At 39.5% G+C, this 15,482-nt stretch overlaps 1 protein-coding gene and 1 pseudogene across 1 annotated transcript; one reads left to right on the top strand and one right to left on the bottom strand.

Annotated features, from left to right (window-relative positions):
• On the top strand, positions 1-1,948 carry LOC104759612 (F-box protein At3g57590 pseudogene; annotated as a pseudogene).
• A 9,533-nt stretch (positions 1,949-11,481) lies between these two features.
• Positions 11,482-14,084, bottom strand: LOC104757588 (putative xyloglucan endotransglucosylase/hydrolase protein 30). The gene is made up of 4 exons (XM_010480336.3): positions 13,703-14,084; positions 13,515-13,615; positions 12,900-13,108; positions 11,482-12,133 (listed from the first exon to the last, which is right to left on the bottom strand). Exons 1-4 carry the CDS (start codon positions 13,902-13,904, stop codon positions 11,605-11,607), a joined length of 1,041 nt encoding a protein of 346 aa, XP_010478638.1. The 5' UTR covers positions 13,905-14,084; the 3' UTR covers positions 11,482-11,604.
• Between the last annotated feature and the right edge of the window lie 1,398 nt (positions 14,085-15,482).

Below are 15,482 nucleotides of genomic sequence, written 5' to 3'. Positions count from 1 at the left end.
ATGAAAAGAGGAGAAAACTTGGGACTAATTCCAACTGATCTCATTATGGAGATTTTCTCGAGATTGCCTGCAAAGTCTGTAGCTAGGTTTCGTACCTTGTCGAAGCTATGGGGGTCCATGCTTCACCTTCCATATTTCACCCAGTTGTTCTTGACCAAGTCCTCGGCTCGTCCACGTCTCTTATTTGCGATCAAACGATGCAGTGAATGGCTCTTCTTATCGTCGCCTCAGCCTCAGAATCCATATGATAAGTCGTCTCTTGTACTAGCTGCAAATTTTCATAGGAAGTTCGTTGGACGCATAACTAGCCATGCTTCTTCTTCTGATGGTTTGATAATTTTCCCTGATGTGTGTAAATTAGGAGAGGCAGTGCGAGTAATATGTAACCCTACCACGGGAAAGTATGCCACCTTACCTAAACTGAGCATGATGACGTCCAGAGAGTCGACTGACCTTTTTGGGTTTGATCCGATTGACAAGCAGTACAAAGTGTTAATCATGGGCTATGTAACTTTTGATGAAACGGTTCATTATATTTTGACATTAGGAACTGGACATATGAGGTGGAGGAGGATCCAGTGTCCAATAAGCCATCATGTTTGTTCTACAGGGATATGCATCAATGGGGATTTGTATTACTTAGCAGACAAAATGGATGAAAAGTCTCATGGGAAAACGAATTTGCTAGTTTGCTTTGATGTTAGGTCTGAAAAATTCAAGTTTGTTGATGCAGAATTCGCTTATGATAATTGGCGTACTACATTGATAAACTATAAGGGTAAATTAGGTGTTATCAATTGGAACTATGATGATGCTCATGTCATTGAGTTGAGTATGTGGGTTCTAGAGGATATGGAGAAACATGAATGGTCAGAATATATCTACACTTTGCCGGAGAACAAAGACCTTGATGTCGACGATATTACCATTGCTGGAGTGACTGCTACAGGTGAAATTGTATTTTCAAGTTTGAACTCTACATGTAAACCGTTTTATGTTATCTACTACAATCCCGAAAAGAACACTCTCCAAAATATTGTTGTTGAAATCCAAGGTTTTGAAGCTTACCATGAATGCAAAGTCTACACATTTGTAGATTATGTAGAGGATCTTAGTGTTAACGATGCGAAGCAACTCAGGTCAAGCATCTATGCTCGATCTGTGAAGAAGAAGCGCAGCCTAAATAGCATCACGGAAAGGTCAAAACCACAACATCGGGAAGAAGTAAGAGGAAGGGATGACAGGCATAAGAGGTATGATTACGGTGTGAGAAGAAATCAAATACACCGAGAGAGAAGAAATGAAAGAGACAATAGGGAAGATGAAGAAAGGAGAAGAAGAAGACGCCGCTATGAGATGAGAGATAGAGACAATAGGGAAGATGAAGATAGGAGAAAAAGAAGAAGAAGCCGCTATGAGATGAGAGATAGAGATGATCGTTGGAGTGATATAGAGTGTAAAGGTATAGAGAATGACAATCACTTAAATCGCTTGGAAACGCGCCAAGCAAACGCTTTTATTCAAACTTATAAAACTCCCTTTTTACAAGTTATGAATCTAAGCCTACTCTCTTGTCTATCTAACACAACACCCTGTGTAGATCTAAAAGAGTAAAACACACTCACCTTCAAAGCTCTTTTTGTTTGCTCGAAGGTTTACAAATCTCTCAAACTTATCCCACGAGTGCTGACTCTTTTTGCGGCCAGCCCTCGTCCTTTTAAACCCTTCAAAAATGATCTCTAACCTAGATCTTTGTGAATCCCTAACTAAAAGGAAATATTCCTTATCCTAAGAAATATCCTCCCTAATCCTCTCGATCAAATATACTCTCAATCTTCTCGTGTATATCTTGATCTTCCTCTTCCGTTCTTCTCACGCTCCTTATCACGACTCCCATAATCTTCTTCCACGTCAGCTCAACTACCACGTCAGCATATCAGCGCTCTGAGACACTCCGCAAGCTCCTGTCACTTTCAGAGCTCTGATGCACTTTCAATCTCCCCCTTTTTGACTGAATCTTGCCACACAAGCAACCGCAGCATCAAACCTGAAAATGCACAGACAAACACAGCCAAGACAAGAACACAACCATACTAGCAAAATATTCCAGCAATCAACACAAGACGGTTAACCGACAAAGACTTGTTAAAATAAATTGTTCAAAACCAAAACAGAAACAAAATAACAACAAGTCTAAGTTTTAAACAGGGGAGAACCACATGAAAGTAAATAAAAACAATGAGCAACGATAACAACTGCTCCCCCATAGCTTAACCTCCCCCTCAGACCTCTGAATCAGACTCATCTCCCCCTGCTTGTTTGGCACAGTTTAGTCAAAAATACCAAGAAACTAAACTAGAAACTGGAGCAAATATCAAAGTGAGAAACAACTTACCAGCGTCCAAGGCATCTTGCAGAATCTTGATCGCCAACCGGATGGCTTTGCGCTCTGCAGATGAACCCCTACGAACAGTCTTTTCAGCGGAACGCGACACAGTCTGCTTCCCCTTTGTCTTTTTCACGTCTTGTTGCTGAAGACTCGGAACAGGGCGTTGTGCTGCAAGGAGCTGATGGATAAGGCTTGGAAAAGGTAGACGAAATCCTGACTGAGCTTGCAGACCCAACTGTATGATCTGTTCGTAGATCATTCTCCCAAAATCAAAGGGAATACGATGCATGATCATGTAGATCACCATGGCTCTGTTCGCGGATATGTACTCTGTATTCACCGTGGGAGACCAGTTGCTGCAGCAAATCTTATTCAGATCCTTGATCACTGGGTCCTTAATCGCCGTCGATACAAGCTGCTTGCAAGTCTTCACTTGACCACCAGACAAAAAGAGTGCGAGATCCTCCTCCAGGATTGCAGCCGTCTGTAGTTTTTGCTCACGAATATCAACTGATTGAAGACCAAACAGAGCATTGATGCGGCTGGGAGAAAACTCGTACATCCAATCTCTGACAAGCACATCAACTGAGTTTCCTTCAACCTTGACTGTAGGAAGATTCGCCCAGAACTCATAAACAATCTCAGAATCATAGGGAACAATTTGGGTGACCGTTTTTGACAGACCAACTTGCTCAAGCAACTCCCTAGTAGAAACACCTACTCCCTGAGTATAGCTAACCTCAGCAGCAATGGTTCGAGAGGTGAAGAAACCATACCGTCAAGCAGCCTCAGCAGATATGAACCGTTTTGTGTCAAAGTCCTTAGACGATGCACCGCGTGAGGAGGACACACCCTTGTCCTTACGAAGAGACGGACGCTTGGATTCACGACCATCTGTATCCGCAGCTGATTGTCTCTTACGCAGACGAGACGAGATTCCCTGGTTCGACACCGTGGGAACGGGGACATCACCAGTGAGATCGACGACCGGAAATTGAGACGTCACCTCTTTCGGCGGAGAAGACGAAGAGTCGCAAGTTTCTTGGTTCCCGTGAGAGGGCGAGGGAACTTGATTCACCCGAGGCGAAGATGCAGCTACGGACTCCTCCTGAGGCTGGTAAACCACCATGGCAGTCGCGGGATCGATCGGAGCCAGTGGAGTTGGCGGAGGCAACGAGGACGGTGGGGTGTGAAGCTCCTCATCTGAGCTAGAGTCATAGTGGAAACCACTAAAGATGGACTTCATCGTTGATAGAGCGTTGATCGAACAGAGAAGAAGAGATTTGAGCAGAAGATTAATCGACACAGGATTGAAATCTCAAGGGTGATGAGGAAAACGCCAAAACCCTAGCTTCTCCTTTTTATACACCTCCGTGTGTTTCAGTGGGCTGCCCAAACTCGGCCCAAAACATTAAGGATTTCCTAAAACCACTTAATTAAACATTAGTGTACACTGCATCTATTTCCTCATTTGACTGCATTTAATCGTTAATTCAATCAATCACAGTTAATATGCATGCAATAAATCTCATTCTTCTTCCTTTTTCAGTCCTAATTAACAGATTCATGAACCAAACACACAGATACACACAGCCACTAATGACAGATTCATGAGGGACCCTGAACGAGAATTAAACACACATGAGCATTAAATATTTTGTTTTTTTTTTTTTTTATTACTCAACATTAAACAGTGCAGAACACTAACCAGACCTTTGTCGTATCAGCCACTTGTTCAGAACCTTCACCAGAAACTATCACAACCTCTTGAATTTTCGAAGATCAGAGGACTGTTGCATGTGGGTAGTCTTTCACACTGGCATGCCTTTAGTCTACAATCCATCCCAACATGTTAAGGCAGCTGGAGTTCATCTCTTTGAAGAGCACCTTTTTTTTTTTTATTTTTTTTTTTTTTTATTTTTTTTTTTTTTTTTTTTTTTTATCAAACAGCCTTATGATGACTGTTTCAGCATCTTGAGCTTCAGTGACATCATTAGATTGCGTCAGCCACTGATTTGGAACTCATCATTTCTTAGGTTGTGAAACCTTCGAATGATTGTGCATGTCTCTTCACAGCTCTTTGACCTCCTTAATCATGACAACGTTTAACAGGATGGATAGACCGGCATGACAGGCTGCTATTTCCCACACTTCTTCAGATGTTGATCTTCTATATATTCCAGGATTTCTATGATCTGTTCTAGTTCCAGTTCCTGTCTTAGACCAACACAACTCAGAAAAATAGTTGGAGTTCACAGACACCAATAGACTTCCTCAGATTTATGAATCTGTTGAAATCCAGAGGCTTAGTAAACAAATCAGCCAATTGAAAATCAGTGCTCACATGGTCTATCTCAATCAGTTTCGCCTCAACAAGTTCACGAACAAAGTGGTGTCTAATATCTATGTGTTTTGTTCTAGAATGCTGGACAGGATTCTTAGAGATGTTTATAGCACTCAAATTATCACAATGAATTAACAAAGTGTCAGAATCCATACCATAGTCAGAGGACATTTGACGCATCCACAGGAGCTGTGTACAACAACTGCCCAAGGCAATGTATTCTGCCTCAGCGGTTGACAGTGAGACACTGTTCTGCTTCTTAGAGATGTTTATAGCACTCAAATTATCACAATGAATTAACAAAGTGTCAGAATCCATACCATAGTCAGAGGACATTTGACGCATCCACAGGAGCTGTGTACAACAACTGCCCAAGGCAATGTATTCTGCCTCAGCGGTTGACAGTGAGACACTGTTCTGCTTCTTGTTGTGCCATGAAATTAGATTGTTGCCCATAAAGAAGCATCCTCCACTAGTACTTCGGCGATCATCCACAGAACCTGCCCAATCAGCATCGCAGTACCCGCTCAGACTGGTGTTGGTATCCTTAGTGAAGAAAATACCAAAGTTCACTGTCCCCTTGATGTACTTGATGATCTTCTTGACTGCTAGCAGGTGTGACAGCTTGGGCTTGGCCTGGTACCGTGCACAAATCCCTACTGACAGACAAATGTCAGGCCAACTTGCTGTCAGGTAGAGCAAGCTCCCAATCATACCTCTGTATAGTCTTTCATCCACATCCTCTCCTTCCTCATCTTTTGAAAGCTTGTCATTGACCCCCATAGGTACCTTGGATTCTTTACTCTTCCCTAAACCAAATCGCTGAACCAATTCTTTAGCATAGGTGCTTTGAGACACAAAGATCCCATCAGCTGATTGTTCTACTTGCAGACCCAAGAAGTATTTCAGCTCTCCCACCATACTCATCTCAAACTCCTGTGACATGTTCTTCACGAACCTTTGCACCAGAGATTGACAGGTAGAACCAAAAATAATGTCGTCCACATAGATCTGAACAAACATCAAGGCCTTGTTGTTGTTGAGAACAAACAGTGTCTTGTCTACACTTCCACGAACATATCCTTGATCCAGAAGAAATGTTGTTAACCTCTCATACCATGCTCTTGGAGCCTGCTTGAGACCATATAGCGCTTTCTTCAGACGATACACATGCTCAGGATGTTGTGGGTTCTCAAAGCCTTTTGGTTGTTCTACAAACACTTCTTCTTGTAGAATCCCATTCAGAAATGCACTTTTCACATCCATCTGATGTAAAGTAAACTTGAGAGCACATGCCATTCCAAACATGAACCTGATGGATTCTAGCCTCGCTACCGGAGCAAAGGTTTCATCAAAGTCAACTCCTTCGACTTGAGAGTAACCTTGGGCCACAAGTCTTGCTTTATTTCTCACAATGCATCCACTGGCATCACTCTTATTCTTGAAGATCCACTTCGTTCCCACTATATTGACATTAGCTGGCCGTTTAGTGAGTTCCCACACATCGCTGCGCTCAAATTGTTCCAGCTCATCTTGCATTGCAGCAACCCAGAACTCATCCCGAAGAGCCTCTTTGTGATTCTTTGGTTCCATAGTGGAAACAAAACAGGCGAATTGAACAATTTCAGAGTCCTGAGTGACAGTGTCCGGAACTGCAGTCTTCTGTTTCCTTCCGGCCAGTTGAGCAAAGTCAATTTGTTTGCCCCTGGTAACTCTACCCCCCTGAATCGCACCGATAACATCACCTGAGGAGTGATTCCGATGAACCTGAGAAGATGGAGGAAGCTCGTCTGGTGACAGTCCGGGACTGGTACCAGTATGATCACTAAAACTCTCAGAGGCTTGCTCAGACTTCTCATCATCAGTTACCAGATCCTTGTCAGAGAGAACAGGCACCATATCAATTCGTTGAAACGAAGTATCATCAAAGACAACATTTACTGTTTCTTGAACTGATCTTGTGCGTTTGTTGTAGACACGAAAAGCAGTGCTTTGTCCGGAGTAACCAAGAAAGATCCCTTCATCACTCTTCGAGTCAAATTTACCCAACTGATCCTTGTCATTCAGAATGTAGCATAGACAACCAAACACATGAAAGTAGCTTACAGTTGGAGGCTTTCCTTTCCATAACTCATAAGGAGTCTTGTTGGTCCCTGGTCGAACATACACACGATTGATAATGTAGCAAGCAGTGTTGACAGCTTCATCCCAAAACCGATGTGGCACTTGATTCCCATGCAGCATAGCTCTCGCCATTTCTTGGAGTGTTCTGTTCTTTCGTTCAACTACACCATTCTGCTCTGGGGTTCTCGGAGCAGAGTACTGATGAACAATGCCCTGATTTCCGCAGAATTGATCAAACTTGTCATTCTGAAATTCTCCTCCATGATCACTCCTGATAGCCTGGATTGAATATTTTTCACTTTTAATCTGCAGGACAAGAATGCGAAAACATTCAAGAGCATCAGCTTTTTCACGAAGAAATCGCACCCAGGTGTAGCGAGTGAAATCGTCCACCATGACAAAGATGAACCGTCGCCCAGAAATACTCTGAACTTGAATAGGACCCATCAGATCCATATGTACCAACTGAAGTGCATGACTTGTGCGAATATCAGTCACAGGCCCATGAGACGTCTTGATTTGCTTGCCTTTGTTGCACGGACCACATATGAAATGTGGATCACTTTTCAGCTTAGGAATTCCGCGCACAACCTCTTGATTAGCCAGTTTCATCATTGTGCGAATGTTGAGATGACCAAGCTTCTGATGCCACAGTTCTGTATCCAACTCAGCAGTCGTGTTAAAACACTGTGTTGATGATTTCCACATGTAACAGTTGTTACCAGACCTCCTGCCTCTAAGTTGTATTGACCCTTGTTGATCCACAGCCTTGCACCCCTTCTTGGTGAAAGTGACATCCAGACCTTCATCACACAACTGACTGATACTTATCAGATTGGCCTTCAACCCTTCAACCAGGAAGACATCTTTAAGATGTGGTTGAGACTCACCACCAGTTGTTCCTTTTCCTCGGATCGTACCCTTCCCTCCATCACCGAAAGTAACTCTTCCTCCAGCAACACCTTCTAGATGTGATAGATTATCACGGGCACCTGTCATATGCCTGGAGCAACCACTGTCAAAATACCACTTGGCCTGATCAGCCTCTGTCTTTTCTGCTGTGAAAGCCACATGACAGTAGAGATCATCTTTCCTGACATACTCCTGTGTGTTTCTCCTGACAGCTGGATAAAACGCACAGCGTTGCATAACACGATTCTGAAACTGATAGCATTGGGCTTTATAGTGAGTTAGATGCCCACAATACCAACATCCTCTCCGTCTACTACGCTGAACAGGTCTTCGAGATGTCTGCAGAAACCCACTAGAGACATATGGCGGCCTAGTATTTACCTCAGGAAACGCAACCATCCTTGGATTTCTTGAATTTGGATTCACAGGAGCCTGATCACACCTCCTAGTCGTTTGAGAGAAATTCCTCTCCTTCTGTTCTGGTGCAGATTCCACTCCTTTGACAAATTTAGTGGTTGGGTTGGTGTTTGTTCCTTGGTAACCCAGACCCCACTTCAGATTGCTGGATCTTCCAGTGCTCAGCAGTGTATCGAGATCTTTGGTTCCTTTATTCAGCATCCTGATATTCTTCAGCTGTTCGTCTAACTGCTTCTCAAGTCGCAGAGTCTTAGCCTTCTCTTCACTTAATTCTTTAGAGATCATGGCAACATGAAGCTGTAAGGTATCTCTCTCAGAGGTTAACTGTGTGTTGTCATGTGTCTTCTGAACCACCGTCTTGATGAGAAGCTCTATCTGATCTTCTACTGACAAATCTGCCTCTTCCCCTTCTGAATCAGAATTCACCTTCTCATCCACGTCTTTGATTTCCAGCACCACATCATCTTCTTCATCTTCCTCAATAACACCCAGCAGTGCAAGGAAGCTGTTAAGAACCTCTCCTTTGCCGACCTCTTCATCTGAGTCGCTTTCACTCCAAGTGATGTAAGACTTCTGCTTGTTTTCTCGTGAAGGACAATCAAACTTGGTGTGACCGTAGCCCTTACATCCATAGCATTGCAAGGAATTCTTCCGTTTGTTGTTTGGGCATTCAGACTTGTAATGTCCAAAACCCTCGCATTCAGCACATTGTCGTTCTTGCTTGTCACCCTTTCTGATTTCCTTATCAGTATCGGATTTCAAGACCGGTGATGTTCCCTTCCGCTGACCTCTTTCCATCTTGCGGAAGTATTTCTTAACCAGCAAGCCGACTTTTTCTTCATCTGCAACTTCCTGAGACTCTGCAATCTTCTGTTCCTCAATGGCTTTGAGAGCAAATGATTTCTCATTTATCTTTTCCTTCTTCTTCAGCTGTATCTCAAATGCCTGCATCATCCCAACTACTTGATTGTACTTGAGCTCATCAGAATTCAGTGAAACATCAATAGCAGACCTGTGTGGTTGAAACTTGTCTGGCAAACTTCTGAGAAATTTCTTCACCAGCTTCTTGTCCTTGTAGCGTTTACCCAGAACTACAGCTTCTTGTGCAATACCACTCAGACGACTGCTATACTCAGCAACTGACTCAGTCTCTGTCATGTGCAAGTTTTCAAAATCCGAAGCAAGATTGTCCAACCTTGTACGTTTGACCCTACTTGTGCCTTCAAACGTGACTACCAGAATGTCCCATGCTTCCTTGGCCGCGTCACATCCTTGAACTTGATTGAAAATGTCCCTAGGCAAAGACTTGAAGATAACTGATAGAGCCTGTGAGTTATGTTTGGACTCCGCTTTTTCTTCGGCCGTCCATTTCTTCCTGTGCTTAAGCACCAAGTCTCCCTTCTCATTTTTCTCCGTCGGATGAGACCAACCATCTTCCACCGCAAACCAAGCTTCCATGTCAATGCTTGAGATGGCCTGCTTGATTGACACTTTCCAAAAACCAAAGCACTCAGGATCGAGTTTCAATGGTGATTGAACCGCAACAAAATCCAGTGATTTCTCCATACCCTTGCCGCAAGATCTCACCTGTTGAAAAAGGATATCAGAACTTTTTATCAGGTGCTTGCTCTGATACCAATTGTAAAGGTATAGAGAATGACAATCACTTAAATCGCTTGGAAACGCGCCAAGCAAACGCTTTTATTCAAACTTATAAAACTCCCTTTTTACAAGTTATGAATCTAAGCCTACTCTCTTGTCTATCTAACACAACACCCTGTGTAGATCTAAAAGAGTAAAACACACTCACCTTCAAAGCTCTTTTTGTTTGCTCGAAGGTTTACAAATCTCTCAAACTTATCCCACGAGTGCTGACTCTTTTTGCGGCCAGCCCTCGTCCTTTTAAACCCTTCACAAATGATCTCTAACCTAGATCTTTGTGAATCCCTAACTAAAAGGAAATATTCCTTATCCTAAGAAATATCCTCCCTAATCCTCTCGATCAAATATACTCTCAATCTTCTCGTGTATATCTTGATCTTCCTCTTCCTTTCTTCTCACGCTCCTTATCACGACTCCCATAATCTTCTTCCACGTCAGCTCAACTACCACGTCAGCATATCAGCGCTCTGAAATACTCCGCAAGCTCCTGTCACTTTTAGAGCTCTGATGCACTTTCATAGAGTATCAGAGATCAAGGAGAAGAGAGAGAGACAATGAAAGTAGGAATAGGTGAAACTTTCACCGTGCGAAACCAATTTAGCTTTGGTAATAATATAATGAATATATTACAAAATGCTTTGCAAATAATCGTGCGATTTTATATGTAATCAATAAAATCGATAAAAATCGTCAATATTTATCAGAAGGTTAACTAAACAAGCATTCGACACAATATATATAAGTTGACCAAAGATTCGCTGTAGCACAATTTTTTTTTTTTTTTTGTTAACATATTCTGGGATTTTGAAGCTTCTTTAGATCGAATATCTTTATGGGTTCATTTCTGCGGAAAATTTTCCATTGTTTTGTTTATACATCACATAGTTAATTTATACATGTACATTAATCACGGGTTCAAAGTCCGGCAGCGAAAAACAATTTATACATCACATAATCACAAATTGTTTTGATACATACCAAATTATTGAAGGATTTTGTAACAAAGATATTTACATTTCTAGCTCGAAATCACAAGCTTGCAAAAGATCTGCTGTAACAAAATGGCTAAAAGCTTCTTAAGATCTCTTCTGAATTCTTTGGTCACATCTTTTATCTCTTGGTTAAGACATCATATCTGAGGTCTTCTTGGACACCCAAAAAAACATTCACTAAACCTTTCTTTCTTTTCCGAATACCGTTTCTTTGCCGCCATATAATAGCTGGCTTGTCACCAATCCATCATTGAGGACCAAAAGAATTTCTTTGTTGCAGTATACGTCGGACAGAAAGAGTAGATGGAGAAGAAGCAGAGATACAAAGCATAGTGCGCTGCACTTATGATTTGTGTTAGTCCATAACTCTTATACTTAGGTCTCTCATTCGAGAATCTGCACGTGACCTTTGATGTTTAGACAATTACAATCTATTTTGCATGTGAGTAAGACACTTCTCATGTTACAAGGTTTCGTGTGAGCATATGTCATTCTGTTGACTTACAACATTTTGGTTATCATGTTCATGTTCCTAATTGTGTTACAGGCAGTGAAAGAAGAAGAACATATATATGTGCTGAGAGGCCGAGCCTAGTCTCCATGAATGGCCTGAATAATTCATTCAAAATTTCACAAGTCCATTGACCTATCAAATATACTCTCTTTTTCATTCATTTTATTTTTTCAAATTTTTACTCTTTTACATTATTTCTTTGTTACTCACAAACGAATTTTAAGTAAAAAAAAAATGGCACAAATAAATCTTATAAAAGTCTTCTTTCATCAGGATCACTCTCAATCTCAGGCCGACGTTGCTGCCGGCGATTTCTCCGCCGTTCGCGCGCCTCCGTACCACCAAATTTCAACCTTCCCGTATCTTTAAACCTATCTTTCTCCGCGGGAACAATCACACACTCGGGTGGAGCCTCAGGGTACCTAACGGTATCATAACAGTAAGAATAGTACATGAAACGTTGCCGAAATCTTCGCATGGCCGCACGTTGACGTGAGTTGATGGTGGAGTAATCTTGAGACTCGAGGAAGTCGACGGAGTCGGAGCAATCCACGGGTACTTCTTGGATAGGATCAACGGAGCAGCCGTCAAGAGAGAAAGATTTGAACTCGGCTACGAATGGTGCAAATTTGTAATTAGCTTTATATTTGCCGCCGGAAGTGGCCCAATCAGAAGCGTCCCAAATGGTGGCGTAAAGAGACATTGGCTTCGCGGGGTAATCAGCTCCCATTGCATCGTTTCTTATTACTTCTCTTATTGGCACATCATCTACCCAAAATCTACAATATTTGTGTTAAAAATTTCGTTAGCTAAATTGCTAATTGTTTTTTATTTCAAAAACAAACATATAAACTAGACTTTGTCATTATAGCAAACAATAAAAGATAACCAGAAAAATAAAAGTTAGCTGATTATTTTAGTTATGATTAAGATTTTACTTTATTTTAACTAAAAAAGATGTATGATAATGGTACTATGGTTAATTGCATTTAATTGTCACTCGAGCAGGCCTAAATTAATTTCTCATAAGTTTAATTTTATATGTATTCTGTTTATATGAAAAAAAAAGTTATGATTAACGGTTCTCGTTCTTTAATTTTGAAGACGAAGGTTCAATAGAAAGTCAAATTTATTCAACTGTTAATTTTGGCTTTAAACTAATACGCGTGAGCGTGACGACTGAGGCTTAATACGCGTCAAAAAAGATAGCTCTAAGCTGATGTTTATCAATAATGACGAATTGAATGTTTTGAAAAAGCTGACTCTTTATCGTTTTAAAAATTTTAAATCAAATAAAAAATGAAGCAAAAAGTAATAGTGAAAAAAATTGTATTTTAGAAAACAAAAAAAAAGTGCTACTAATCTTAGGAAAAAAAAAAAAGTAAAGGAAGAAACGTTCTGTGAAAGACAAACATTCTTTTTTTTTTTCCCATCTTATAGCTTTGTCCCACCAAATTTAATAATATTGATTAACCGGGTTTAGTCAACGCTAATGAAACAACTAAAACAAATTAAAAGAAATGAGAAGATCTTGAAGAAGCTTACATGATCTTGTGAGGAGTCCAGAGGATACTGTAACGATGAAACTCTTTAGAAGGATCAAACCAGAGACGATATCTCTCTTCACGACCTCTTTGTGTACTTCCATTTCCGTATAGATTTGTCTGAAACCTCCATGGCTTTCCTTTTATGTTCCCTAGAAACTCTATGTCTAGTTCGTCGTGTGTTTTCTCGAACACGTCTCCGTTCGATGTCTACACATATTCATTTAGACATAAAAATTAGATCCCAAGTCTTTTAAAAGATTGGTGCATTTTTCTTTTTTCTTGGGAAAAATAGAAACTATTTTCTTGGGAAAATTAATGACTATTTTCTAGGCAACCAAACAGAGAAAATTGTGTCGTTGGGTTCTTCGACAAATCGTTTGGTATTCCATTTTCAATGACGATTTTCTCGGCCAAAAAAAATAAAGTTTCAAATTAGATCAAATGAGTTAACATCATGCTTTTTAAAAGATAATAATGAACAGTTTAGGTAAATAATTAGAAAAATAAATTAAAGATTTAAACATTCATGCAGATGGATGAAAGAAAGAAAGAAAAAAACATATGTTTTGTTAATCAAACATTAGAAAGAAAAAAAAAAAGGCCAGTGACTTACATAAAAGGCGACGACGACGCCTGCAGTATAATCAGCGGGGAGCTTGATCATGGAGCTGTAGAATCCATGTTGATACATATTCGATGATATGAAACCAGAACCTATAATTTATAATCATCATCAATCATCACCATGACATCATCTTTAAAAAATTATATATAAAACCCATGTGATAAAGGTGTATATACCGGTATATCGATCAAGAAGGAGACGAACGGAGAGATCATCAGGTGAACGGACGAGATTGGCATCGCCAAAGAGAGGAGAAAGTGATTCTTCGAAACTTAAGGTGTTGAGATTCGTGAAGGCTAATGATAATCTCAAACACACACCCAAGATCAAGATGATGTTGAAGAAGAAGATATGATTATACGATGATTTTTTAGACATTTTGATTCTTTCTGGGAAGAAGAACAAATAAGAAAAGATTTATGATTTGTGTTTATTAGTTACACATATAGCTTTTGACATAAGAGAGAGAGGTTTTTCTTTTCCTTTTCTTTTTTTTTTTTTGGCTTTTGGTGGAGGGAGAAAATTGCTCTTTGGCTTCCACGCTCGTGGTGTTTATATAAGGGAGAGTTATTATTATTCAATACTCTTTTTCTGATTTGTCTTCTTAATCTATATTTTCCAGTTTTACCCTTTTTGTATATTAGTCTGCCACGGTTTTGCAGCTGTTTTATTTGTATGTGTGAGTTACATTAGAGTAATGTCAAGGATGATCGATCAAGAAAGAAAAAAAAATGATTAGAGAACTTGGTTGTGAATTCATTTTTAATGTATAATTTTATATTTTAAAAGTATCATCATATTATAGTGAATTACTGTAACTTTTACGTTGAACGATTCTAATTTCATGCATTACTTAAAACCCATGGTATAATATTATTTTACAAGTTTTTGAAGTGCAAGTTTTTTGAGACTTCTATAATGAGGTATATACTATTAAACCGTCTCTTTTGATATATAGTTGTTTTTTTCGTCTATGATACATTTTTATGTGCAATATGTTAAAGGTTTAAAAGAAAAGGACGAATTATTATGTCCTTAAGACATTAAGAAATCCTTTAAGTAATTTGAAAATTTTGAAATCGTGTTGAGTAAAGATTACGTCATTACGTGTATAGGCATTTGGCAAAATAAGTCTTTAAATGGTTTTATAGCTGTTAATATCCAATTAGAGTAAAATTAGCATGTGACAAGAAAAAAGGATAGAGAGTAATATTATTATTAGCTTATAATATAGTACTATTACTTATATATAGTTTGTATGGTTTATATGAAAGGGTAGATTTGTCATATTCCATGATGAAAGCTAAAACAAAAATGACAACTAAGCATGAAATGGACATCAAAGGGTCTTTATTCTGTATACCCATGCAGATTGTATATATATAGTCACCAGTCATCCTCATTTATTAAATAAATTAATTCTATTAATACATATTTTACGTGTAGGCGTTCAAATTAGGTGGTTACACTAATCAACACTTTAAATTAATAAAAAGGTTTTCGACAAAAAAAAAATTTTAATAAAAAGGCATAGATTCCAAAACGATGGACAGCCAAACGTAAACATTTCGAAAGACTCTTTTGTTCCTTAATTAGCTATATATTTCCTCTTTGTATATTCACAATACTTTCATGTTACGCTTCACAATATCAAGAGCAGATTAGGTAGTGTCGTGAATATAAGATAGACATAAAGACAAGGAACTAACACGACTTTAGTTTTGTAGTGAATTACTACGTTTTATAGTAGATAGTAGTATACTGTATACTAGTATATATAATTAAGCTTTTAATTGTCTTTTAGTCAAACTAGTCCCTTTCGTTTAGTTAAAACCAGATAACCAAATCGCCGTATCATCCAAAATAATCACATCGTAGGATATGAGTAGTTGTTTCGTATAATTTATAAAACCGTAAACTTAGATCAATGAACTACCAAATCCAGACAAAATAAGT

This window comes from Camelina sativa, chromosome 17 (assembly GCF_030686135.1).
Source record: "Camelina sativa cultivar CO46 ecotype springtype chromosome 17, ASM3068613v1".
In the NCBI taxonomy this organism is placed as follows: domain Eukaryota; kingdom Viridiplantae; phylum Streptophyta; class Magnoliopsida; order Brassicales; family Brassicaceae; genus Camelina; species Camelina sativa.
This window is presented reverse-complemented; position numbering and strand designations above follow the sequence as displayed.

Bases quoted from the DNA above. Each gene is read 5' to 3' on its own strand.
- LOC104757588 (XM_010480336.3), bottom strand. From the start codon at position 13,904: ATGTCTAAAAAATCATCGTATAATCATATCTTCTTCTTCAACATCATC. The intron at 13,109-13,514 runs GTAAGTCACTGG...GAATATGTGTAG, and splicing joins GCGTCGTCGTCGCCTTTTAT to ACATCGAACGGAGACGTGTT. The intron at 12,134-12,899 runs GTAAGCTTCTTC...CAAATATTGTAG, and splicing joins TGGACTCCTCACAAGATCAT to ATTTTGGGTAGATGATGTGC.